Here is a 26,623-nt window from a genome sequence, read left to right on the forward strand (position 1 = left end):
GCCATGGAGGGGGACAGCCTGTGTATCCGGGCCCCGGGGAGTGGGGAGAAAGCGAAGGGGGGGTCCTAGCTTTAGGGAGCGGTGATCGGGTCAGGGGGGTGGTCCCCTCCCAGCGGGACCAGAGCGGCCCCGAGCTCCACCTCCCGGCCCGGAGGGGGGGCGGGGAGGCGGGCGGGAGGCGGGCGGGCGGGCCAGGAGGGAGGGGGGAGGGAGGGGGCGGGCCGGGCCGTGCGCTCCGCTCGCTGCTGGCTCCGCCGCCGCCGCCGCTGCCGCCGCCTCACACTCGGGGAGCGGGAGCGCGGCGCGGACGCGAAGCCGCTGGGGCTGCTGCGCCCAGAGCCAGCCGGAGCCGGAGCCTGAACCGCAGCGCCAGCCGGAGCCGTGCCGAGCCGCAGCGGGCCGGGGCCAGTGGCGGCTCATGGACTGCAGGGCCGGCGGCCGGCGCTGCCCCGAGGCGGGTAAGAATTCGGCGGCGGTGGAGGCGGCGGCGGCTCCCGGCCGGGAGCGGCCATGGCCGGCGGGAGCTGAGGGAGGGGCGCTCAGCGGAGCGAGGCCACCGGGGCCCAGTCGGTGCTCAGCGCGCCGGGGCTGAGGTGGGGGCGGCTGGGAGCTCCGAGCGGGGGTTGCGGCCGGGGCACCCTGGCCTCCAAGGTCCGATGCGAGAAGCCGAACGAGGAGAGGGAGTGCTGAATCGGACCCCAGCCTGGGCATCCCGCACCCCGGCGCGCTTGGAGCCGCGGGGATAAGGGGACTCCCCAGAGCGCACGAGATGGAGATGGTTTGGGGGAAGCGCGAAGCCCCCAGTGGGGGGTGGGGGGCGCTCCTCGAGGACGAAGCAAGCAAGGACCCTCATCCACAGCGCGCACACACTTGTTGGGCGACCAGCTCGGATCACTCAGGCGCTTCCAGCTCCCCGCAGGCACCCGGAGGGCCAGACCACGGACATATGTACACCTATACATACATCTGTACATATGTGCACACAGACATACCTCCCGCACACCAGCGCCCACTGGGGCACCGTCACTAGCTCAAAATCCGCTTCAGTGTCTGCACTCTCAGCAGCACGGACACACACAACCCGTGGCCATGCAGAGCAAAAGAACACAGCGGGTGTGACATTCGGCGACGTGGACACACAAACACAATCCCGGTCCCTCGTGTATGAGTATCACGGCCACAGTTCGCCAGATGAACACTCAAAACCTAGCCTCATACACATATATTCCTTTAAGGAACACACCCTAACATAAATCATGTTGCCCACTCCTTGGCCAGAATATAGGTACACAACACAGGTCTGGCTTGCACCCCTCCCTTGCACCCACATAATCACACAACCCAGTGTCTCAGCACACGCCTTGCCGGCACACACCCTAACACAGTAAGTAGCACCTACAGCAGCGCCTCACCGTCACTAGCACAGAATCCACTGCTCCACACATCTTAACACTGGGTGTCACACACACCTTGTACCAACAGTGTGTACCTTGCAGCGTGTACACACAAACACACACACTGCCGCTCTCCCTCGGAGGCCGGATTCCGTCAGGGGAAGCCGACCGGGAGCCCCTAGCGCCCCTTCACCTTAATCACAACATTGTTATTGTAAATATCCTCACAGCGGGAACCCTAGGGGCCGGCCGGACCGGCTTCCCTGCCGGCGCCTCCCCCACCCCCACTCCGGGGCCAGCCTGGCCGGGTATTCCCGGAACAAGCTGGACCTGGCAGGCCGCGCCATCCCTCCTGGGCCCCAGGGCCCTAGGTCCCTTTGCAGAGGGTGCAAGCCTGGGGCAGTGTTTGCGACTCTCTTCGGACCATTTAGCTACATTCTCCGAGCCATCTGGGTCCCCAGCGCACCTGGGTCCCGCACACCTGGGTCCCTCTCACACCTGGGCGCCCCCTGCGCGGGATCTCGGTTGCAGGCCAGAGTCGTGTGCGCGGGCAAGGCCCTGGGGCCAGAAGGGAGGTCGCGGCACGCGCAGGAACAAAATTGGTAGGCGAAATGGACTCGCACCCTTTCCCCCCAGCTACCTTCGGTAGCCCAGACTTCTGGCCTCAGTTTCCCCAGCACTGTTCGGCGACGATTCCTTCTGGCAGGAAATATTCGGGGCGGCGTTGAGGTCTTTGAGGACTGAGCGCGGGGCAAAGACCGTTTTCCGCCCGCCGGAGAGGGTCTGTTTCCCCAGAATGTCGCCTCCGGGCCGGGCTCGCCGCTTTGTGATTCCGGCGCCCGCTCCTTCCCCGCCCCCTCCCGGCGCCCGCTGCGCGGCTCCCGCCGACGCCCGCTTGCTGGGGACCCGAGGCTGAGGCCCAGATGCGAAGGAGGAGGGATTCCCTGCGGCGGCCCCTGGGGCGGGGGGCGCAAGGGGACCCGCTGGCCGAGGCGCGTTCTTACCGCGCCGCGCCCCCGACTCGCCTTGAGCTCTGGGAGGCCCGGCGCCGCCAGAGTCGGGGTGCGGCCGCCCTCCCCCAAATACATCCCCACGCTCTGGGTGTGTGCGGGGAGCACCCGCTGCCCACGACCGTGTAGACACGGGGCTGCCACGGCCGGCAGAGTCCAGGACTCGTGCCGGAAGACGGAGGGAGCCTTCCATTACCTGCTCTGGGCCAACCCTCGGTAGCTGCGGGGAAAGGGCACCCAGGTGATGTTTGTGACAGCCCAGAGGTGGTGGGGGGGTGGGTACCTTCTTGACGTGGGGTTCTGGGAGGACCGAAATCTGTGATTACAACTAGACCAGGGCACGGGGTGGAATCGAGGAGAGAGCGATGAGAAGCGCCTCCAGAGAGGGCCAGGGGCCGTGTGGTGGCGGAGCAAGCCTGGTTTCAGTTCTGGCCGCGTTTGGTTTGTCCCCCTTACCCCGCCCACCCAATTTCCAATTCCAAAAGGGATTTCGGCTGGAAGGGGGTGTCTTGTTGGTCTGGTGTTCTCCTGGCAGAGGTCCGCTGCTGTGGCTACTTGAGCAGGGGAGCTGGGCAAGATGGAGATAGTGAGCTAAGCGCTGGGAAGAGTGGGGTGGAAGGGCCAGGAGAGGGCCTCAAGGTGGGGGAGGAGCTGAGTGGGAATGGAGCTGGGAGAGAGGAGATGGAAGAGGCCCTTCTGATATGCAGTGAGGGCTGCCCCTACCATGAGCAAGGATAGTTGGTGCTGCAGAGTCTTTCAACAATGTACTGAGCACCTACCATCTGCCAGAGCCCCTGGTTGGGGGTGAGGATGCTGTACAATAGTAAGATTCACACCCACACTGTCCTTGCCTTCATAGGTCTTCCCAATTGGCAGGGTATTGGTTCATTTATTTATTGAACCAGTGAGCACCTGCTGTGTGCCTGATGCTAGAAATAACATGCTCTATTCAGTGATTGAAATATAGATATAGATATATAGATATCTGTCCTTTACATGGTAATAGACTTTAATGCATCAGATCTCATTTAATCCTCCCAAATAACTTAAAGAGGCGGGATTTATTATTTCCATTTCACAGTATGGAAATAGGTTCAGAAAGGTGAAATCACTTGGTGAAGGTCACACCATGAGGAAGTAGTAGCAAGGGTTTGAACCCTGACAATCTGACTCAAGAAAGCAGGTGCCTGGAAGCCCTGCAGAGGCTAATAGAGGGTTTGGGGAGAGAAGGGAGAGGAACTGAGGCTGTGCCCTTCTTCTCTGTGGGAGGCCTCTGAACAGCTCCACCCCACACAGCCCTGCTTGCTTACCCTCCTCTCCTAGATGTTCGCTTTGTTGCTTGGTGTTTTGTGCCCAGGGTGGCGATGGCTGTTGTGTAACAGTGCAGGGGTGAGGGTCGTGGGTCAGAACTGACCTGGTCACTGAGACAGTGATGGCTGCCTCAGTGTTTCCTCTCTGGCCACAGCATTCAGCAGGAAGTGGACCCTGCTCCCTGAGGTGGGCTGCAAGCGAAGGTTCGGTGAACCCTCATTGCTGTCCTACTGCTTCTGCAGATGTTGAAATAGATGGCGTTTTCCTTGGCCTTCCCTGGACTCTGCCCCCTCACACCTCACTGTGCTCCTTAGGCCTGAGAAGAATGAGTCACTGTCTCTGCTGAGGCTCTGGCTTCTCCGTCCTGGGTGCCGGTGTTACTGGGTAGAGGTAGGGACACCTTTGCCAGGAAGGCAGCCAGTACCTGGGGAAGGGCAGATAAAGCACTAATCACTTCAAAGGCCTCCGTCTGGGACTAATGACTCCTGATAACCAACCACCGGGACAAAGTTCAGGGATGGTGGGGGCCAAGGTGAGGAAGGGCCCACCTCACTGCTGTTCCTGGCTTCTCTGACTCTATCCCTGCATCCCTATGGGCCTCTGGGTGAGGAGGAGCAGCCTGGGAGGCCTGGGGTCCTTCAGTCCGTGAACCCTCGGCCCTCCTTCTCTTTCCCTCCTTGCCAAGCAGGTCTGGGAGCCCAGGGACGTTGTGGGGGGCGGGGGGTGGGGGGGAGCGGGGAGGGAGAGTGAATAGCAAACACCATATTCTAGCCTACATGATTTCTGTTAATTTCCCCTTCCCCCATCCAGCCTTTCCCCAGACTCTGGAATGTGAAGGGGCATTCTTATTTTTCAAATCCTGACTCATCTTACTACTTCTGTGACCTAAGACAATTAATTATTCTTTTTGAGCCTCAATTTTATCATCTATACTATGAGGAGTGGTGTAATAATAAATAATAACCATTTCAGAGGGTTGGAAGGATTAGATGGGATAAGGTATATAAGTAGAGTAACATCTCGGGGAACATTAGCTGGCATGATGATGATGGTAAAAGTGATAATAGAGTTTCACTTTTTTCTTAAGGACCTAGTGTATCTCAGAGTTGTTCCCAGATGGTCCAGGACCACTGCATCCTGCTGCCTCCACTCTCCTACCTGGGAGTTTCTTCAGGTCCCTCCTCCAGAATCAGAATTCCTAAGGGTGGGGCCAGATAATACTCATTTTAAAGGAACTCTCCCGGTGTTTCAAGGGCCTAAACACTCTTCAGCTCTTGCCTCTACTCTGGTAACCCATTTCTGCCCCCAAATCCCTCCTACCTCTCAGGACCCTTCCTCGTCCCCATACCTTCCTTGCCTTGGATATTCATCTGTGGTTCTCTTTCCAACCTAGAAGTTGGATACCACAATCCTTTCCTGACTCCTCTGCTGGCTGGAGGCAAGGGATCTCCTTAAGGGTGACAGGGTGAGTGAGAAAGAGAATGTGTGTATGGAGGGGTGTCACAAGCATGCTGTGTCTGTGCTGCCTGGGAGACCTGAGGTTAGAGCCCCAACTCGTGACCCTGAGATGGGGAAGGAAGCCCCAAGGTGGGGGCTTACTCTGTAGCTCTTGGAGCAGCTACAAATCAAAGTCACCCTGACTCTGCCAGACCACGGACTTCTGAATTTGTAACCAAAATTTGTGAGCATTCATTTTTCTTGGAAACATCTGCACCATAGTTTCATAAAATTCTTAAAGAGGGATGTGATCCAAAAAGGTTAAGAATCCTCTGGAGAATGAGTGGAGGCAGTCACTGCCCTGTTTCTCCTCTTTGTCGGGTTTGGGGTAATTCCCATGTAACCCCCACCCTGCCAAGACCCGTGCATGGAACTGGTGCATACAGTGATCCTATGCTGTATGTGCTATGGGGGTGGCGGGCGAGGCCAGGATAAGGTGCCCAGAAGGGAGTGAGGTTCTTTGGAGACAGGTGTGTTTGTTTGGGAGGGAGCTTGATGGTAAAATGAGCCCTATGCCAGGTCCATGCAGGCAGAGGGGAAGCGGCTAGAGGGTGGATCCAAATGGAGCATCAGATAAATTCCTCCCTCCTTTAAAGAGATTAAGATTGCAACTGGGAACACACACTAATCTGATAACGGCCTCACACACCTTGAGCACTTTAATGCCGCTGGAGGAAGTGAGGCGGCTGACTAGTGTAAGGAATGTGAGCGTTCAGTGAGCATTATGGACCTAAACAGAGAGGAATTAAATTTGACTCCAGCAGGTTCTCAGTGGAGTAGGGGAGTTGGGCAAGGAAATAAGCAAGGAGCACATATAGAGTGCCGGGATAGGCTAAGTCTGGGAGCTAAAAGAATCAGTCACTCAGGAGCTTTTACTGAGTGCCTCCTGTGTGCCGTGTCCAGGGCGGGGTCCTGAGATGGAGGAGTAAACAAAGCAGGGGCTCTCCTGTTCTCTGCTTACAGTCTTGAAGGAAAGACAAACAATTCACATTTTTTCCCAAACAGCTATGTAACTACAGTCATTCACCACATAACAATATTTCAGTTGATGATGGACCACATATCCGATTGTGGTCCCGTAAGATTCATACTGTATAGCTTAGGTATGTAGTAGGCTATACCATCTAGGTTTGTGTAAGTACACTCTATGATGTTCGCGCAAGGACAGAATTGCCTAACAACGCATTTCTCAGAATGTATCCCCATCGTTAAGCAGTGAATGACTGTACAATCGTAAGTGCTTTGTGGGAGCATTTGTTGAGTACTCACTGTGTGCTAGGCATTTAGTCCGCATGATCTCAAATTCCCTTGGAAATAGGTAGTATTATCCCCATTTTACAGATAAGGAAATTGAGGCTCTAAATCATTTATTCCAGCTCTTACAGCCAGGAAGTGGACAGCTGGGGTTTGCCCCAGACTGTGATGTCACAGTCCCGGCTCTACTCCACACTGCTGCCTTATATGTGCCAAATGGGCACAACCAAACAACACTGACAAATAGTCATTGAATTAGGACCAGTGTCGGCTCCACGATGGCAGATTGCGTCTGTCTTGACAAGGCCTGGCATATTGTAAGCACCCAGTAAACATTCATTGAATGCATGAATGAGCACCTACAGTGTGCCAGCTTTGTGAAGGTGCCTGAGTGGGGGCTGGGGGATGAGTGTAGGGAGCCCTGTCCCTTCCTTCAGGATGTCTGGCACTTGCCTGGAGAGGCAGAGAACACAGGAATAGGTGCACAATACTGGAGTTGAACAACACGGCCGGGCGGTGTCCCAGGCGGCACAGTGATTCATTGCTTCGGGATTAGGGCAGACAATAAGTGGCTGTGAGTTGAACGAAAGAGAGGTCACTGTGGGCTGAAGGGGCCTGGGAAGACTTCCTGGGGGACCAGAGCCTGCCTTCCGTGGGGTGGGTGTGGTCTGTGATGGGGCCTGGGGTGGGATTGCCAGGTGTGGGGCGGGTATCCCAGGTGCAAGTGGCAAGGTGGGGAAAGGAGATTGAGCCTGAGCCCTCTGCTGAAAATGCTGGGCCAAAGACTATGGCTTTGAATAGAGGGGCTGGCCGTGGTTTTGTTGGAGAGGAGAAGGAGTCAAGACTGGGACCGTGGCTGGCAGGTCTGGCTGGGGTCTGCAAATGCACAGCCTTACAACTGGGGGAGATGGGCAGTTAAAGTGGGTTATTGTGGTGATGGTGGGGCGCAGCTTGGGATTGGTTAGGGCGTACAGGGCTCTAATTGGAAGGATTTGGAGGAGAGCAGGGAGAGGCAGGTATGAGATGGGACTGGACCAGTTAAGGAAGGGAGGGGCCAGGTGTGAAATAGAGGCTGGATGTTTGTGGGGATAGGGGTCAAATAGGAGTCAGATGTTCACTGAGAGCCTGTGAGCAGGGGTGAGGGGGAGTGGTCAAGGAAAGGCCTGTGGTGTCATTGGCAGCTCTGTCCCAGTTAGACCTGCTGGGCTCCTTGTTGCTAAGGACAGGCCAGGGCAGCTCCCATTGCCGGTTCCAGGGCAAGTCAGTCCTGACCCCAATCTTGACCTCTACTCTCTTCTTCTACATCCCTCCTGCTGTCTCCCTTCCCCCCAGTAGAAGCAGGAGAGGAAGATGAGGGGAGCTTGGTGACTGTGTATGTGCACACATGGGTGCAGGCTCAGGGAGATTGGGAAGGGCTAAGACCTACTCCTCAACCCTAACCATTTTCAAGCCTTGATTGGTGCCCAGTTCAAGCCGACCCTTCATGGGGGGTGGGGGACACTTGACACTGTGGGTGATTATTGTCAGAAAAGAGGGATTTGAGATGTCTGTCGTACTTCATATGCATACACTGACTTGGCATCTCAGAAGAGAGAGAAACAAGACGTTATCCCCTCCCTCTCCAGCCAACCTGAGTGGCCCTCAGTGCGGGCAGTAATGATCTTGGGTCTGGGGAATGTAAAGGGTGCCTATGTCTCTGTCCTACTGTGTATGTTGAGGGGCTCAAGGCCTCACCCTTCCACTTTCTGTCTCTCCCTATCTCAGTATCAGGGTAATTACCATGGGTGACTAAGGCAGGATGCTGGTGAGAAGGAGGTGTTGGGCAAAGCACAGCGGAGAGAGCAGGGAAGGAGGAGGGAGTGTCAGTGGGTCAGGGCGTTCCATGGGCAGGCGCTGCTCTAGACCTGTTCCAGCCCCTTACCGGCTCCTCCAGCTGGAGCAGACACTGCTGCTACACCCAGCTAAAGGTGAGACTCTGGGTTCTGGGTTCTGGAGTCAGGGTTCTGTGCTGGGGCTGAGCTCTCCTGGTGGGAGAGTCACATGTAGGTGGGGAGAGGGAGCTAGGGGGCTGGATGTGAGCAGCTCTCTCAGGGCCGGATTCCCCCTCTCGGCTGACTGCCTGTTTTGCCTCTTCCCCTTGCAGCCCTTCTGATTCTGGAGCTTGCCAGGATGGGGCCCCTGAGGCCCAGCCCAGGCCCCAGGGGGCAACGGTTGCTGCTGTCCCCCTTTCTGCTGGCACTGCTGCTCCTGCTGGCTCCATCACCAGGCCATGCCACTCGGGTGGTGTACAAGGTGCCGGAGGAACAGCCGCCCAACACCCTCATTGGGAGCCTCGCAGCCGACTACGGTTTTCCAGATGTGGGCCACCTGTACAAACTAGAGGTAGGCGCTCCATACTTGCGGGTAGATGGCAAGACAGGCGACATCTTCACCACCGAGACCTCTATAGACCGTGAGGGGCTCCGTGAGTGCCAGAACCAGCTCCCTGGTGAGCCCTGCATCCTGGAGTTTGAGGTGTCTATCACGGACCTCGTGCAGAATGGCAGTCCCCGGCTGCTAGAGGGCCAGATAGAGGTACAGGACATCAACGACAACACACCCAACTTCGCCTCGCCAGTCATCACGCTGCCCATCCCTGAGAACACCAACATTGGCTCACTCTTCTCCATCCCTGTGGCTTCGGACCGTGATGCTGGCCCCAATGGTGTGGCGACCTATGAGCTGCAGGCCGGGCCTGAGGCCCAGGAACTATTTGGGCTGCAGGTGGCAGAGGACCAGGAGGGGAAGCAGCCGCAGCTCATAGTGATGGGCAACCTGGACCGGGAGCGCTGGGACTCCTATGACCTCACCATCAAGGTGCAGGATGGTGGCAGCCCCCCACGCGCCAGCAGTGCCCTGCTGCGAGTCACTGTGCTCGACACCAATGACAACGCCCCCAAGTTCGAGCGGCCCTCCTATGAGGCCGAGCTGTCTGAGAACAGCCCCATAGGCCACTCGGTCATCCAGGTAAGAGGCCCCTCCATCTAACTGTCAGGGTGACACACCTTTAGAAATGGGAGCCCACCCCAACATGGTGAGAGTTCCCTTCACTTAGAGGGGAAATTGCCAGGATCCTATAGTAAGACCTCTTCTCCCCATCCCCAGCCTGGTGAGATCTTCCCACAAGCCCCAGCCCACCCCAGCTGGTCGTTTCCTCTATCAATATCATAGATATTTCCCTCTATCGAGCTACTTAGGTGACAGTGACATAGCATATGAACAGTAATCCCCCATCCCCAAAGCAGACTCAAGTTGGAGAAACCGCTGAGAAGAGAAACCCCCTCCCAAGTCAAAGTGATACCCTCCTCCCCAGCCAAGTGAGCCCAGTTGGAACAAGAGAATCACCTTTTGTCCAAGTAGAATCTCTCTAGAGATGAGAATATCTTCCTAACCAGGGGCCCTTTACCAGATGAGATTTTACTGAAGCTGGAGGACAGAGCCTTACTTTGCCCCTCCCTGACAAAGTCAAATGAGACCATTTTAGCCAGGTGAGTCCTCAGAGTTCTAGAAAACTGTAATCAGATGTCTGTACACCTGCTTCCTCCCCGAGACATGGGGTGCCATGGGTGTGGGGTGCTTGGCACGGGGGAGTTGGTTGCCTCTGTTGAAGTTCTCAGCACCCCTCTCCATGGGAACTGCCCCAGGGGCTGGGCCGCTTGGTGGGACCAGAGCCTGGGAGGGAGCAAAGATAGCGTCCTTGCAGACGGGTGGGCGTATCTCCCACTGTCATCTTGGCCCTGGCCTCCTGCCAGCCCCAGCTCCTTTCTCCTTCCCCATGGGCTGAAGCTGGCTGTCTTAGATGCGAGGGAGATGAGGAGGGCTCAGCCTGGCCTGCACACCGTTACCCCTCCTAAGAAACCCTTCGTCCTGTACCCTCAAAACTGAAGTGAAGCGTGGGGAGGAGTTTCAGTCTTTTTATTTAGAGGCTGGTGGACTGGAACCTATAGGAGAGAGAGTGAGAAAGAACAGGGAGACAGACAGTCGGGGATGGCGAATAATAATAGCCTAGGTGTCAGGCACTGTTCTAAACACATAATGTGTATTATACATTTAATCCCCACAGTACAAGGTAAGCATTATCCCCATTTTACAAATGGGAAACTGAGCCCATAGAGATTAAGAACTTACCTGATAGCACCTAGCCGATGTGTTCAGGTCACACCTTGGCCATGTCCAACAGTCTGGCTTCAGAGCCTATGTGTGTAGTGGCTATAACACCTCCTAGGGCGATGAAGCAGGAAAGTGGGGCAGAGAAGAGGCTAGAGGCGACAGGGCAGAAAAGAGGATGGGAGAGAAGCAGCAGTGGAAAAGAGGCAGAAGGAACTGAGCAAGGATGAGAGGGAGGCAGAGACAGAAGTCAAGTCATAGACAGAGACAAAGGGAGGTAAGATGGCAAGAGAGACAGATAAGAAGCTGGGTGACCAATCTGGAGACAGGGAGACGGTGGGAATCATAATGAAAAAGTCAGTGACACATAGTTAGACTGAAGGTGGGGGTGGGGCGAGGGAAACTGTTAGAGTTGGGCTCCCACAGCGGGGAGCAGAGCCCAGGGTAGCTGGGAACCCCCACCCAGGTATCTCCACTGTCGAAAAAGTCCTGGCAGGAAGGAGAGGAGACTAGCAGTGGCTGGAAGGCCCACTAGGTGCGGTGCCCAGCACTGATTTTCAGGGATGGACAGATAGGAGGATGGATGGATAGACAGACACAAAGAGGGGTAAATGCTATTTAGGGAGCACTGGCCATGTGCCAGGCAGTGTTAAGCACTTTTACATGTATTATCCCATTTAATCTTCACCACAACCCTGTGAAATAGGTTCTCTTATTATCCCCATTTTACACATTTGTAGACTGAGGGTTGAGGAGGTTAAATACTTGGCCTGAAGCCACATAGTTAGTTGGGAAGTGGTGGAGCTGGGATTTGAACCCAGGACTCTCCTGCTTTGCTCTGCAGAGACTCTGCCAAGTTGTGCCTGTCTCATCCTCCCCCCCAAACCCCACCCCCACCCCTACTGCCATCATATTCCATCTGGCTGTGACGTAATTCCAACGCTCATTTTCTCCCTGACCAGTAGTACCTCACGGCCATTCCCACCTGCTTCTTGTTGCCCCATTACCACCCATATTTGTATAGAGTTGGGCTGAGTGTGCGTCGGCATTGGCGTGGGAGGGCGTGCCCACTGCAAAGGGACAGACAGTTCATTGTTTGATGCTGGGAGCCCAGCCCGCTGCCAGCAGGCTCTGTGGCCTACACCAACCCCTCCCTCCTGGCCGCAGGCTCGGCCGGATTCCTCAAGTTGGTGCCTAGCCAGCGCCAGCCCAGCTGGGAGGGGAAGGAGCTGCTAAAACAGGTTTCCCCGGTTTGACAGAGCAGTGGCCTGGCGGGCTCCCTCTGACCCACATCCCTACCTGGCTGCTTTCAAAAGAAATCCCCTCACCTGTGGCCTCCAGGTGGGCATGTGAGTCTCCCCTCACGTGCAAACACACATGTGTACAAACAAATATACCTTCTCACATAATCACACAATCGTTCCCGTGTGTGTACATGCATGCATATCATCCACATATGCATACACACGATCTCTACCACTCACACCTTTCCAGCTCTTCAGAGGGGTTGAAGGCCGGTTCAGTTGGGTGGAAGGGCTGCCCTAGTTGCTAGTTGGATCTCGATCTGCCTATTTGGGCAGACTAGTACAAGAATAATAAGTAGAGCTTAATTCTGCCCTGTCTCATCTCAGGGAAATAGATGGGTAATCTCTGCCACAGTGTCAGGACTGGGGAAAGGGCAGTACCTGTGCTGCTTTTGGAAAGGGTACCGTGTTAGATTAGTCGCGTCTGCCATGCTCGTTGGAAAGGCAGCATATGCGTCCCTTATTTTGCTATCCCCAGACTAACCAATCCCTATTTTCCTCCCCTGCCCTATAGGTGAAGGCCAATGACTCGGACCAAGGTGCCAATGCAGAGATCGACTACACATTCCACCAGGCACCTGAAGTTGTGAGGCGTCTTCTGCGACTGGACAGGAACACTGGGCTTATCACTGTGCAGGGCCCCGTGGACCGTGAAGACCTAAGTACCCTGCGCTTCTCAGTGCTTGCCAAGGACCGAGGCACCAACCCCAAGAGTGCCCGTGCCCAGGTGGTGGTGACTGTGAAGGACATGAATGACAACGCCCCCACCATTGAGATCAGGGGCATCGGGTTGGTGACCCATCAAGACGGGATGGCTAACATCTCAGAGGATGTAGCAGAGGAGACAGCTGTGGCCCTGGTGCAGGTATCTGACCGAGATGAGGGAGAGAATGCAGCTGTCACCTGTGTAGTTGCTGGTGATGTGCCCTTCCAGCTACGCCAGGCCAGTGAGACAGGAAGCGACAGCAAGAAGAAGTACTTCCTTCAGACCACCACCCCACTTGACTACGAGAAGGTCAAAGACTACACCATTGAGATTGTGGCTGTGGACTCCGGCAACCCCCCACTCTCTAGCACCAACTCCCTCAAGGTACAGGTGATAGATGTCAATGACAATGCACCCGTCTTCACCCAGAGCATCACTGAGGTCGCCTTCCCAGAAAACAATAAGCCAGGTGAAGTGGTCGCTGAGGTCACTGCGAGTGATGCCGACTCGGGCTCCAATGCTGAGCTGGTTTACTCTCTGGAGCCTGAGCCAGCTGCCAAGGGCCTCTTCACCATCTCACCTGAGACAGGAGAGATCCGGGTGAAGACATCCCTTGATCGGGAACAGCGGGACAGCTATGAGTTGAAGGTGGTGGCAGCCGACCGGGGCAGCCCCAGCCTCCAGGGCACAGCCACTGTCCTCGTCAATGTGCTGGACTGCAATGACAATGACCCCAAATTTATGCTGAGTGGCTACAACTTCTCAGTGATGGAGAACATGCCAGCGCTGAGTCCTGTGGGCATGGTAACAGTCATTGATGGGGACAAGGGGGAGAATGCCCGGGTGCAGCTCACGGTGGAGCAGGACAACGGTGACTTTGTTATCCAGAATGGCACGGGCACCATCCTCTCTAGCCTGAGCTTTGACCGGGAGCAGCAGAGCACTTATACCTTCCAGCTGAAGGCAGTGGATGGTGGCGTCCCACCTCGCTCGGCTTACGTTGGTGTCACCATCAATGTGCTGGATGAGAATGACAATGCACCTTTCATCACTGCCCCTTCCAACACTTCCCACCGTCTGCTAACCCCCCAGACACGTCTTGGTGAAACAGTCAGCCAAGTGACAGCTGAGGACATTGACTCTGGTGTCAATGCCGAACTGACCTACAGCATCGCTGGTGGCAACCCTTATGGACTCTTCCAGATTGGGTCGCATTCAGGTGCCATCACCCTGGAGAAGGAGATTGAGCGTCGCCACCATGGGCTGCACCGCCTAGTGGTGAAGGTCAGTGACCGTGGCAAGCCCCCACGCTATGGCACAGCCTTGGTGCACCTTTATGTCAACGAGACCCTGGCCAACCGCACACTGCTGGAGACCCTGCTGGGCCACAGCCTGGACACACCACTGGACATCGACATTGCTGGGGATCCAGAATACGAGCGTTCCAAGCAGCGTGGCAATATTCTCTTTGGTGTGGTGGCTGGTGTTGTGGCCGTGGCCTTGCTCATTGCCCTGGCAGTGCTCGTGCGCTACTGCCGGCAGCGGGAGGCCAAGAGTGGCTACCAGGCTGGGAAGAAGGAAACCAAGGACCTGTATGCCCCCAAGCCCAGCAGCAAAGCCTCCAAGGGAAACAAAGGCAAGGGCAAGAAGAGCAAGTCTCCAAAGCCTGTGAAGCCCGTGGAGGATGAGGATGAGGCCGGGCTGCAGAAGTCCCTCAAGTTCAACCTGATGAGCGATGCCCCTGGGGACAGCCCCCGAATCCATCTGCCCCTCAACTACCCACCAGGCAGCCCTGACCTGGGCCGCCACTACCGCTCTAACTCCCCACTGCCTTCCATCCAGCTGCAGCCCCAGTCACCCTCGGCCTCCAAGAAGCACCAGGTGGTGCAGGACCTGCCGCCTGCAAACACATTCGTGGGCACCGGGGACACCACGTCCACGGGCTCTGAGCAGTACTCCGACTACAGCTACCGCACCAACCCCCCCAAATACCCCAGCAAGCAGGTAGGCCAGCCCTTGCGGCTCAGCACGCCCCGGCCCCTGCCCCACCCCTACCATGGGGCCATTTGGACCGAGGTGTGGGAGTGACAGAGCAGGTGTATCAGCCTGTGAACTCATCAGCCCATGGCGGGGCCAGCCCAAGCCAGGGTGGGAGGTGGGACCAAAGATCTGGGGATGCTGAGGCCTTGGTAATGACCCTGCTGCCTCAACCAGGTTGAGGGAAAGTTGAGGAAGGGTGTGCTCTGTGGTCTCCTCTCTGCCTCCTCCCCGCTGGGAGAGGCCTGTGACTTGTTAAATCCTGGGACACTGGACCAGCTGCTGGGTCTTGCAGGTGGGGGCTGATGGACAGGTGAGCAGAAGGGTTAGAGGCAGAAGGGGAGAGGAAGGTGGAGGAGAAATCTACTCCAACCTGAGTCTCTATCTGAGACCAGCCGTGGGTGCTTTTCTGAAGGAGAAAGAGGGAGACCTGGGGTCCTAGTGGGCAACTGGGTGGGGACTCTGTCGGGGGGGTGGCCTCCCCATTTGTGCCTTCTGTGTGTACTGTGTGTCACCCTCTTTCCCACCCCAGGCTCCTGGGGCTGGGCCCTTGCTCCCCTTCCCCAGTCCCAAATACTTATTCCTGACAATAAAGTTCTCTATTTTTGGAGTTTTGGTTTCTTATTTTCCTGGAACTGAGAGAAGGAGCGAGAGAGACTGGAAACAGCCCTTTGTCCTTAGGTCCTGACTCAATTTCCCCATCCCTTCTCTTTGCCCCTTCCCACATCCTAGACCTGCCCCTCTACCCCACCCCTATCTTAATTTACCATCTCTCCATCCTCCCCCAGGTCCATGTCCATGTCAGGGAAAAGTGCCCTCTGAGCAGCCTTCCAATGGAGATGTCTGGCAACATGTCCCCTCACCTAATGTTTGTGAGGCCTTCTCCCTATGAATGACACCCTTCACCAAGAGAGGGCAGGTGGGGGTGCACCCAAGTCCTGCCCTTTCTCCACTGGCTGAGACTTGACCTTTCCCATCTGACCACATTGAGCAGCCCCTGACAGAGCTCAGACCAGAGCACCTGTAGGTGTGGGGTGCAGCTTGCCTGCCTCAGGTGAAGGCAGAGAACCTCTTAATTATACTAGCCACCTTCCCTCAGGGCAAGATTTTCCAAAGTCCCTTCCCCAGCCTCTTCATCCTAACACTTCAAAGCCCAGCAATTAGCTGCCTCTGGCCTGTGTCTCCCCATCATGATCACCAGCCCGGGCTACGGAAGGGCGGGTCAAAGGAGAAAGGAAGGAATCCTTAAATTCTTTGGATTGACCTACTCTGCTTCCCCACTCTTAGGGTGCTCCCTGCTGCCTGGGGCTGAGGTGTCCCAGCCCTGCCCCCTCCATTCCCTTCCTTCAGCTCCTTGCTCTGGCTGCTGGCTCTCACTCACTCTCTCTCTCTCCATCTCTCACTTCTTGCTCTCCTGGGTCTGCCCTATCTCTGACTGTGCCTGAGGGGAGGGAGGCTAAAGTCTGGGTGAGGGGCCTTAGGTCCTGTGGGAGTCTCTTGAGTCCAGAGGCAGCCTGTCTCCATGGCGACTGAAGAGGCTTGAGACACTCCCAGGAGGTCCAAGGCGCCAGCTGTCTACTCTGATTCTGTCCACAAACCTCCCAGTGCCCTGGGGGTACCCCCAAAGTAAAAACTCATGAGGGCTTTGGAGGACTGGGGGCATGGGGACATGAAATCTAGTTTCATCTCATTTCTCCCAAACAAATAAGCATCTCTAGGGTGACCTCCAGCAACTGCTGACCAACCATTCTTTCTCTTTTGTTCCTATCCTCACTAGTGCCACCTATTCTATTCTTTTAGCTCCTTCATCTCTTTTTCTTTCCCAAGGTCTGAGGGATTATCCCTTACTTGGCTCCAATCCAGGCCGTCCATGGAGCCACATTGAACACCTTCTCCCAACGTTCAGATACAACCAAACCACAGCACCATTGTCATCATCAAAACACATAGGCCAAGTTCCTACTGTGTGCTCAGCATGGTACTAGACCATGAGGGAAAATGGTCATATATGTTCAAGATATACAAGTGAAAAGATGAGGCAATTGAGAGTCTTAAGTGTTGAGTGAAAAGTGTCAGAGTAAAGCTTTTCCCAGTTTGTTCCATTACTACTTCTGTTACTACAGTACATGCTTCTATTTTTTTTTGAGCACATACTAGGTACAACGTACCATGCTAAGCACTTTATATGAATTAGCTCATTCAACGCTCATAACTCTAAGTGACACAGGTCATTATGATGCTCATTTTACAGAGGTGAAAACTAGTTAGTGATGGAATCAGAATTCAAACACAAAGCATCAGGAAATGTGATTTCCAGAGTCTGCTGTTATCCATTTACGCTATAAAAAAGGGTTCCATGACGAAGTTACTCTTGGTAGTAGGAGATCCACTGTCACATCAGCCTGTTAAAGGCTCTGCAAAGCCTGCAAGAAAGGGGGACACTGTTAAATGTTGTGGAACTCTGGGTTTTCCAAATTTATTTGACCATAGTGTCCCCTCTTTTTCTTTGAGGAGCATAGATAGTATGGGAAACCCTGCACAGGCCGTGCAAGGAGAATGTGAAACTTGAGCCAGCTCTTCAATGATGAGCAGGAGTTGGGCAGGAGGTTCACCATGTGAGCCAACTCCTGAGGTAGAAGTGAGCATGACCACACTGGAGGCAGGGAGGGGGCAGAAAGGGGACTATTTTAGTTGGAGTGGAGAGCGCAGGAGAGAGCAGAGAGATGACACTGGAAGAACCAGGTTGTAGGTGACATAAATACCTTGTAAAAAGTTCTTTAAGAGGAAATAGGATCCCCTGAAATCTCATGAGCTTTGGATGAACTGAGTTTTAGAAAGTTCACTGGACATTATAGTGGAGTTAAAGAGGATAGAGGTGAAGGCACGGGGTTGAAACTCTAAGGTCTGAACTAAGATGGTGGCAGTGGGGATGACAGATGGATGGATTTGGCTGAGCTTGGGGAGAAAAGACCCAAAGGACTCAAGGGATAATGGGATAAGGGGTAGGGATGGGGAATGAGGGGAGAGCTACTAGGATTAACAGGCAGACATTATCCTTCTGAGTCTGGGCAAGGGGATAGTGATGAGATCACTGCCAATGCAGAAGCTGATGGAAGAAAAAGAATTGGTTTCAGACATGTTGAATCTGAAGGGCCAGTCGGGACAGCCAATTGGAAATATCCATCAAGTATCTAGAACTTCAGGACTAGAGTTTGAGAGAGATTTTGGATCTGGGCTTTTTAAGATTTGATAGTCATAGAATTATAGGGAATGTTTAGTGTTGCATATAACCCAACCCTCCATTTTACAGAAAAGAATCATAGGACAAGAGACCAAGTGACATGCCTAGTAGGCAGGCCTGAAGCCTTGATTACCGGGTGTGGGTTCTGCAGGGAGGGAAGGCTGCTGGCTAACGTCTTGAAAGAAAATTGCAAAGAGAAGTACCTGGCCACCAGACTGCCCTGTGCCCCTAGACCCCTCCTGGAGCCTGTTCAGTCCAACACCAGGTGGACGGTGCTCCTTCATAACCTCCCAGGCCCCAATGTCCAGGTCAATTTTGGGGACCTTGTCTGTCATCATCTCGACCCTTCAGTGTTTTGGATTACAACATGGATCCCAAGAAGGGTTTCCTATTCCTGAAGATGAGGGGAGCCAAGGTGGGAAGGCGCTTCTGGGCTGTTTTCCCGTCAGCTCCAAAGTTCCTTGTCCTGACAGTCTCCCCCACCCCAGCTGCCTTCAGTGGGGTGGAGATGGTATGGGGGTACCAGAAGGGTGGGTCTGCAAACCTGGGACTCCCTCCTCTAGCCATGTTGATAACCTCCTATTGAGACATTTAGAGTGAAAACAGCACTCGCAGTCGTAGAGGATTGGAGGGAGCCTGGAGACTCACCAGCAGGGCCCTGGGCCTGGGCTGCTCCCACCCTGGCCTCCAGGGGCCCTGGGTCGGCGCCCTCTACAACTCCTCATTTCTGGTTGGCAGGAAAACCCGTGTCAGTCCTAGGTGGGTATTTGGGTGACTGGCTGCTTGTGCCAAATGCCAAGCTGAGGTTGCCAGCTTCCTGGGATGGTCATTAACCCATGGCAGGCTCGCAGGGATGCTGGCTGGGAGCAGCCTGTTGCAGGTCCACTCCTCCCACAGCAGCCTCCAGTCTATGCTTCTAAGTCCTGGCTCCACCAAGCCAGCAGCCCCTCCCAGAATCTCCTTCCTATTTCCTAGAAGGAGTCTCCATTACAGGCCAGGCTTCCTAGGCCCTGGAAGGATGGAGGCCAGGCCCCTTCCCCTCTGCCCAGGTCCTCCTGGGCCTTGCCCTCTATTTCTTCATCTGGAGGATGGGGTTTCCCTTGTTCTGCCTCCCCACTCGCAAGGTGCCCTGGTTTGCTATCAGGCTCCCTTTCCTTCTTCCCTCCCATCTTTTTCCACTCCCAGGCCTCTCTGGAGGAGAATGAAGTGGGGACAGGCGGGCTGAGTGGGAGGGGAACCAGCAGGGAGTCCTGAGGCTGCCTACAGCATTACAAGCCAGGGCTGAGGAACAAAGGATCAGAAAGAGGTTGGCACCTCATTCGGATGGAGGCAATGGGAAGTTACGAGCAATGAGACAGGTGAGGAGCTGGAGTTTAGGGGGTGCTGTTTGGAAATTACACGATGGTTCCGGTATTGGTGAGCTGTTTTGGAATTAGGAGTCTATACTGCTTTTAGGGAGCTGTTCTAGAAATTGGAGGCCTGCTGGTGTTTAGAGGCTGTGCTGGAAGTAGGGGAGTTGGGTGGCATTATGCTATTCTGGTGTTGGCTGCTCTGGAATTAAAGGGAGGCTGTGCCAGTCTTGGGAAGCTGTGCTGTACAAGTGGTTGTACAGGATTAGGCTAACTGTGGTGGCCTGGGGGCTCTAACAACATTGGGGCCTGTGCTATGTTGGGACTTGCAGTGTGTGGTCTTGGCTGTCTTGAGAGCTGTGCTAGTCTTCAGGGGCAGTCTTCTATCTGGATCTGTGCTTTCTGGGGGATTCTGCTGTGCCAGGGGGCTGGGCCTCTTGGTTGCTGCTGAGGCCTGGGGGCTGGAGGCTCTGTGTGGGCCTGGCTGGGGCCTGGAGTGGTGGTGGCCCCACGGGGCAGGCTGGCAAGCCGGCACTGACACTCAGTCTCCCTGCAGTTACCTCACCGCCGCGTCACCTTCTCCGCCACCAGCCAGGCCCAGGAGCTGCAGGACCCGTCCCAGCACAGTTACTACGACAGTGGTCTGGAGGAGTCTGAGACGCCATCCAGCAAGTCATCCTCAGGGCCCCGACTCGGGCCCCTGGCTCTGCCTGAGGATCACTATGAGCGCACCACCCCCGACGGCAGCATCGGAGAGATGGAGCACCCTGAAAACGGTGAGGGGCGTCAGCATGGTCGGGACACCCCAGGAAGGAGTAAAGCCCAGGAGTGGTGACGAGACCTTAGAAATACCCTCCATGTGCTGAGCTCTGGGTGTATGTTCAGCAGTAATCATGTGCTGAGTGCTTTCAGGGGCACATTCATCTAATCCTCACTACTACTCTCTGATCTGAGAACTTTGTTGTGCCCGCTTTACAGCGGAGGAAACTGAGGCTCAGAGAGGTTGAGTCACTTGCCCCAAGTTATTCATAGGAAGAGACAGAGCTGGGAGGGACTCATCCCCAGGCCTCCCTGACTCCAAAGCCCTTGCATCCAGCATAGACCATACTGCCTCCCTGGGCACAGGGCCCCTGGACGGGTGCCCAGGGGCTCAGGTAGTAGTGAGGGAACCTTGAGGTAATGTGGGTCCCTTAATGGGGTGAGAGGCTCTTGAGAAAAGGGAGGGACCCTGGATGCTATGAGCAGCTCAGAGAAGGCTATGATGGTCCCTTGCGGGGAGGAGCAGCAGAGGGCTTGGCTGAGGAAAGGGAGCGGGCAGGTCTGGGGAGGGGAAAGGCTTGTGTGGGAGGGGGCTGGAGGGTAATGGCAGAAGGGTGGTCTGGGCCGGAGCAGAGCTCAGCGTGGGAGTGGATGGTGGGTGTGCTGTCAGTTTGTGTGTGTGTGATGCGTGTGCATGTGCGTGTGTGAAGGCATCCATGGTGGCCTGCGGAGGGGCAGACTGAATAAGCTTCCCCTTGGGGTGGAGAGACTCACCAGCTTGGAGCTGTCCTGGGGTCTTGCCCCCTCCCTCAGCCCAAACTCCCCCGCCCCCCAAAAAAGATGAAAAGTTCCACTCCCCACTCCTCAGGCACAGGGCCCTTGTCAGACATCCTAGGCTCTAGGTCTCAGAGTGCCCTCCGCCCCCGCCCTGCCCCTCCATGTGTGATCTCATGCTAGTCTCGTCCTTTTTGTGCCCGCGCAGAGCCGGCTGGCCGGAGCAGGCCCTGAGGTGGAGTGCCAGGTATGTGGGAACTGCTCTGGGGTCTGGGGTCTGGGGTCTGTGGGACTTGGCCCAGCACCCAGCCCCGCCCACCCAGTGCCCATACTCTGCTCCGTGCCATGTTGGGTCCCCCAGCTCTGCCCTGCGCCAAAGAGCCTCGGCGCTTTGAGGGTTAACAATAAAGCTGTCCCCTCCTCACCTTGCACTGGCAGGAGGCCAAGGCAGGGTGGGTGGTGCCAGGGGAGCCCCTGTCCCAGCACTGCTGCTCAGTCACGTCCCTCCGGGGAGGGGGTCACCGCCTGGTACTGTCCCCGAGCGAGGGCGGGACAGGGGCAACTGCGACAGGAAGTGCTCATGGCCCAGCCGTTCCCATGGAGACCCCCCTGCTGCCCAGCAACCACACCGGCTACGGCTACTGCTGATGTCAGGCGGCCAACTCCTGTTCCCGTGGGTGTTCTGGGCAGGGAGCCGGGGCAAGGCCAGGGGTGGTGGTTGGTGTAGGGGGCCACAGTGAGGCGGGGAGGGGCTGCATGAGTGTGCTTGTGGGTGTGTGAGTGTGTACTTTTATGTGAACTCCCCACATAGAAGCTTGTCCACTCCCCTGGCTTTAAAGCAGGGTGTTGCTGTGCTGGGGTGGGGCGGGGTTCCAGGACAGCTGGGAGCGTGGTGAGGCTTGAGGGGCTTCAGAGGAAGGTATGTGCCCACCTTTGTCTGAGGATAGAGATGCGCAGTGTAGAATTGTGTGTCGGCACCTATCTGAGGGTAGGGGTGTGTGTGTGTGTGAGAGGAGAGACTGCGTCCTTAAATGAGGATAGGGGTTTCCTCTCCCCTACCTGAGGGCAGAATTGCATGTTTGAGCCTGTCTGGAGATAGATGACGGAGTGTGAAGATGAGTTGTGTGTTTGTGCACCTGTCTGAGGGCAGATTTGGTGGGTGAGGATGGAAGGAATGTGTCTATTTAAGGATAGAGAGTGTGTATGTGTGTGTGTGTCTGTGTGAGAGCAAGTGTGCGATGGATGGTGCAAGGGCATGTGTGCCTGTGAGCTCAGTGGGCATGGAGGGGCGTGCACCCCTGTTCTGAGGCGGGGTGTAGGCACCAGTGGGAGGCCATGGAGCAGAGCTTCGGGAGGCTGTCCTGCCTGACCACTGTCCTCGCTCTCTCCTGCAGACCTGCGCCCTTTGCCTGATGTCGCCATGACGGGCACATGTACCCGGGAGTGCAGCGAGTTTGGCCACTCTGACACGTGCTGGATGCCTGGCCAGTCGTCTCCCAGCCGCCGGACCAAGAGCAGCGCCCTCAAACTCTCCACCTTCGTGCCTTACCAGGACCGAGGAGGGCAGGAGCCTGCGGGCGCCGGCAGCCCCAGCCCCCCGGAAGACCGGAACACCAAAACGGCCCCCGTGCGCCTCCTGCCCTCCTACAGTGCCTTCTCCCACAGTAGCCATGATTCCTGCAAGGACTCGGCCACCTTGGAGGAAATCCCCCTGACCCAGACCTCGGACTTCCCACCCGCAGCCACACCGGCATCTGCCCAGACGGCCAAGCGTGAGATCTACCTGTGAGCCCCCTTCTGGCCGGCGGCCACCCTCTCCCCCAGCCACCGGTCAGCTCCAGATGGGCCCATTCCAGGGCCCCCACTCCTGACCCCTCCAGCATGGACTTCCTGGCCAGGGCCCTGAGTTGGGGGGGAGTACTGGCCTCATGACCATGCTGGCCCTTCCCCCATGCAGGGTCCAGGTCCTCTTCCCTCTTTCAGCCCCCAGCCCCCAGGAGTCCCTTCTTCCCTTTATGGGGCTCCTCTCAGCTGATGCCCAAGAGGGCTCCTCTACCATGACTAGGCTCCCTTCCCTCGACTTTCAGGGAGCACCCTCTCACTTGGGCAGATGGTGGAGTCAAGAGTGGGCAGCACACTTTTAACCCATCGTTTCCCGCATGGCCGACCAGGGCGGGGATAGGATGCCCCCATTCCAGCCCTGAAGCAGGGCTGAACTGGGGAGCCCCTCTCCCTGGGTACTCCCAGAGGAAACTCTTGACCACCAGGGGCTTCCTGAAGGGCTTTTGTTACCAAAGGTGGGGTGGGGATGGGGGTGGGAGTGGGGTGGAGGCCTGTCTTCCTGTACTGCTCCTGGGCTGGCCCACCTGCCTGCCATATGCCCATGCCTGGTCCCATCCGGGCCCCCCTTCCCTGCTGGTCATGCAGTGTCTGTATATAAGGACCTTGGAATGATGTCCCCATTTCTGCCTGATTTGCAACTTTTCTTGTTGATGTTGTGTTGTCTTGGGGGACCCCTGGGGGGGGAACCTGCCCTGTGCCCCCTTTTCCCTGCCGCAGTGCCCCCTACCCCAGGCCTCTATTGTTCCATGTTGTAAATACCCCTGGGGCCGTGGCGGGATGGGGGTGCAGGCCAGGGAAACGACGGGTGGGTGGGGGTGGGGATGGGGGTAACATTCGCCTATCAGCAGAGCTGGGCTTTTATTTAATTTTTTTTAAAAATACAAATCTCTATTTTTTTGGAACTGTTGCGCTGTGCCCTGGGGGGGATCCCCGCTCAGGCTGGCCCCCCACATCCAGATGAGCATCACAGAGGGGCCCTGAGGCTGTGGGGGGCAGCTGGACAGGGGTGGGATGACTGTGCCTCTGGCCTGGTTGGGTGAGTTGGGAGCAGGAAGGTTTGCTCAGGGGGTGGCTGGTTGCTGCCCCCAGTAGGGGGGACCTGCCTCCTGCCCCCTCCCTGCCCCCCATCTCCCAGCCCCTGCCATGACTGACCCGTCAGCCTGTAAAACCACCATTGCCTTGATCTCAGGGGGTGGGAAGGGCTGCCTCAGGGCACCCTGGGCTCCAGGCCCCCTTCTTCCAGTTGGGCTTCCCTTTGCCAGGGTCAGGGGTCCCATGGGGGAGGGGGTTGGGAGATTGGGGGCAGAGAAGCCCAGTCAGCCATGATGAGGTGGGATTCCTTTCTTCACCTCAGGGGGCCAGGGTGTGAGGGGCATCCTGCAGAGCCCCCATCTCCCACTGTGGCCATCTCAAAGCCTCAGTCCCTCTTCCTTCCAGAAACCCCCACTGCCTTGGCCCATACCTCTCCAGCTCCCCAGGGGCCCAGGCTGGGAGGCTGGAGACTCAGGGTATGGCCCTTGCTTAACTTAGTCTAAGCGTGGGGGCGGCCCAAGGGTGGGAGGGGTGGGTACAGGCTGCTGGGTCTTCTGGTGCCTTTGGGAGCTGTGCTACTGGGGTCTTGACTCCTATAACCCCAGAGACCCCACCTCCACCTCGGAAAAGCCAGGGGGCTGAAGAATCACCCTATTCTCTGCTCCTCGCCCCTACCTTAGGGTAACAGTGCTAGGAAGGAGAGCATTGTTAGGCTGGTGGCCCCAGCATACACAGCCCTTCTACGGAGGGCAGGGGGTAGAGTGGGCTGGGGTGGCAGCAACCAGGTCTAGGGGTTGGCCAAAGGCTCCTTCCCTGGGGGAGGCCCAGGAAGTGGGCTGGGGCTTGTTAAAGAGATAGCCCCTTCCCCCTGCACAAACGGGGCAGGTGCAATAGTGGTGGAGCTGGTAATACGAGGTGCCCAGCTGGTGGGGCGGTTGTCTTGAGGACTGTCCTGGGTCCTGGAGGTCAGGATTCTGGCAAGAAGATTGTATCAGGCCCATTTGCTTGGTGGAGAGGGTGGTCCAGACAGGAGGCATTCCTGGGGTCAGTGGTCTCCCCCCAGAAGCCCCTGGTGGCCTGGGCACACTGCCCTGGTCTTGGAGACCCCTGAGCACTGAGTGGAAGGGAAGAGGAGCATTTTGCACAATGGAGAAGCCAGAAGGAAGGGGGTGGCCCAGGTGGCTGGGAGGGCTGAGAAGCACAGAGGAGGAGCCCTTCTCACAGGCAAAGACAGAGCCCCTAGCCCCCTGGTTGGGGTCGGGGCACTGAGTCTGTTACCACCTGGGCACTCGAGAGGTGAAACCAAAGGTGGGCAGGGGATGGGTGACAGCACTGGGGCCACCCGTGTTGGTCCTAGGTCTGTGAAGCCTTTCCCCAATGCCTTGTGTCGCGTACAGTTTTATGTACAAATAGGCGACATTTGGCCAGAGGAGACCCCCCTCAAACCCAGCCTGACCCAGTCAGTGTCTTCCTAGAGGGGACCTAATTGGTCCCCACCCCCCTACTTCAGAGCATGTCTCTTGGCAGGGGGAGGGTATCTGGGGACATATTTTCTCTCCTAGGGTCCCTGAAGCATGTCTCACATCCCAGTGGGAGGGTCTCTGGGGGTATCCCTCACTTCTGGGAGCTCCTTAGGCCGTATCTCTCCCCTTGGGAGTCTCTGGGGGACATGCATTCCCACTGGGGACCATGGGAGCATGTCTCCCCCCTACCCAGGCTCTCTGAGGAGCCTGTTTTCCTCCCAGGATTCCTGGGGGTACTTAGGCATGTCAGTCTTGGGCCATCTCTCTTCCCAGGGAAGGGGGCTATCTCTGAAGCATGTCTGGGAAGGGATGTTTCTGGCCCTCCCGCATCTCTCCTCGGGGGATGTCTCTGACCTGCACTTTGGGATGAAGACTGGGCAGCTCTGAGTTGTCTTTTCTCCTAGGGGCTCTGGGATACCTCTCTCTCCTGAGGGCCTGGCCTCTGGAGCCATTTCTTCCCTGGGGGGCGGGCGGTCTCTTGGTGTTGGGAGGGCTTGTGTTGGCCATGAGAAAGTCTCTTAGGGGGCATCTCCACGCGGGACTTCTCTGGGAGGGGGGGACTGTGTCTCGCCCATGGGATTCCCGGGCGGGTATGTCTGCCCATGGGGAGGGGGAGACTGTGTCTCCTCGGGTTATCTGAGTGGGGAGGGGGGCTGTGTCTCTCTCGTGTGTTGGGGGGTGGGGTTCGGGGAGGGGGGTTTTGGGCGCGTCGGGTGCCCGCACTGGGGTCGTGTTTCTCTTGGTTCGTGCCACTTCCCACCGCCTCGCTCCTCCCGGGAAGGGCCCCTGCTCCGCCCCCGCTCCACCCCATCCCTGGCGCTGCGAGCACAATCCCGTCGATTTGTAATGATTTCTGTCTCTTTCTGTCTTTCTCTTTCTCTGACCCCCCCTCCCCCGCCCCTCGCCGCGAGCATGCGCAGGCACCGCCCCTACCCCCTCGGGTTCGGTTCGTTTCCGGTTTGTTTGCTGAGCTGTCAATGAAAGACCCGTGTAATTATTCCCGAGCTTTACAATAAAAGTGTGAAAACCGGACCCCACTTCGCTTCTTCCGGGCCCTTGGGCCGGCGTCCCGGGGAGATTGGGGGCTAAGTCTGGGGTAGAGGCCTTGGAGGGGACCAGGGGACGCGGTCGGGAGAAGAGGGACCGGGACCCACCCTGGGATTGATCGGTGCCACACAGGAATGGGGTGGGGGTGGGAGGCTAGAGGACGCAGACTGAGAACCACCTTCTCTGTACACTTCAAAGTGGCCCCCCGCCCCGATCCGCTGGGCCCAACCCGCTCCAGGCAACCCCATCCCCACCAGGAGCTGAGGTACAGGCTAGGGATTGGGGGGGGGAGGGGGGAGGGGAGGAACGGTGTGCTGCCTTCTTCTGTGGGGCATGTATCCATTCCCGCTCTCCCCTCGTTTGGCAACGAGCACGAATCACGGAACTGGATGGGAGA

The 26,623-nt window shown here is 56.8% G+C and overlaps 1 protein-coding gene and 1 long non-coding RNA gene across 7 annotated transcripts in view; one reads left to right on the forward strand and one right to left on the reverse strand.

Annotated features, from left to right (window-relative positions):
* The first annotated feature begins 250 nt into the window (after positions 1-250).
* PCDH1 (protocadherin 1) lies at positions 251-26,211 on the forward strand. 6 transcript variants are annotated; one of them, XM_070570549.1, is made up of 6 exons: positions 275-458; positions 8,610-9,472; positions 12,431-14,626; positions 19,806-20,025; positions 20,991-21,029; positions 22,177-26,211. In XM_070570549.1, exons 1-5 carry the CDS (start codon positions 419-421, stop codon positions 21,014-21,016), a joined length of 3,345 nt encoding a protein of 1,114 aa, XP_070426650.1. In that variant the 5' UTR covers positions 275-418; the 3' UTR covers positions 21,017-21,029; positions 22,177-26,211. The 6 variants fall into 6 exon arrangements, with proteins under 6 accessions (XP_070426648.1, XP_070426650.1, XP_070426652.1 ...); XM_070570548.1 differs by lacking the exon at positions 275-458 and adding an exon at positions 8,284-8,433; XM_070570547.1 differs by lacking the exon at positions 20,991-21,029 and having other exon boundaries at positions 251-458.
* LOC139075285 (uncharacterized) overlaps positions 16,891-26,623 on the reverse strand; it is a 29,982-nt gene continuing 20,249 nt past the window's right edge. Inside the window, exon 2 of the long non-coding RNA XR_011525519.1 lies at positions 16,891-17,082. This is a non-coding gene — a long non-coding RNA (uncharacterized lncRNA). The remainder of the gene's footprint in view (positions 17,083-26,623) is intronic.

This window comes from Equus przewalskii, chromosome 13, assembly GCF_037783145.1.
Source record: "Equus przewalskii isolate Varuska chromosome 13, EquPr2, whole genome shotgun sequence".
Taxonomy (NCBI): domain Eukaryota; kingdom Metazoa; phylum Chordata; class Mammalia; order Perissodactyla; family Equidae; genus Equus; species Equus przewalskii.

Bases quoted from the DNA above. Each gene is read 5' to 3' on its own strand.
- PCDH1 (XM_070570546.1), top strand. From the start codon at position 8,349: ATGGGCAGGCGCTGCTCTAGACCTGTTCCAGCCCCTTACCGGCTCCTC. The intron at 8,434-8,609 runs GTGAGACTCTGG...TTCCCCTTGCAG, and splicing joins GCTGCTACACCCAGCTAAAG to CCCTTCTGATTCTGGAGCTT. The intron at 20,026-22,176 runs GTGAGGGGCGTC...TCTCTCCTGCAG, and splicing joins GATGGAGCACCCTGAAAACG to ACCTGCGCCCTTTGCCTGAT.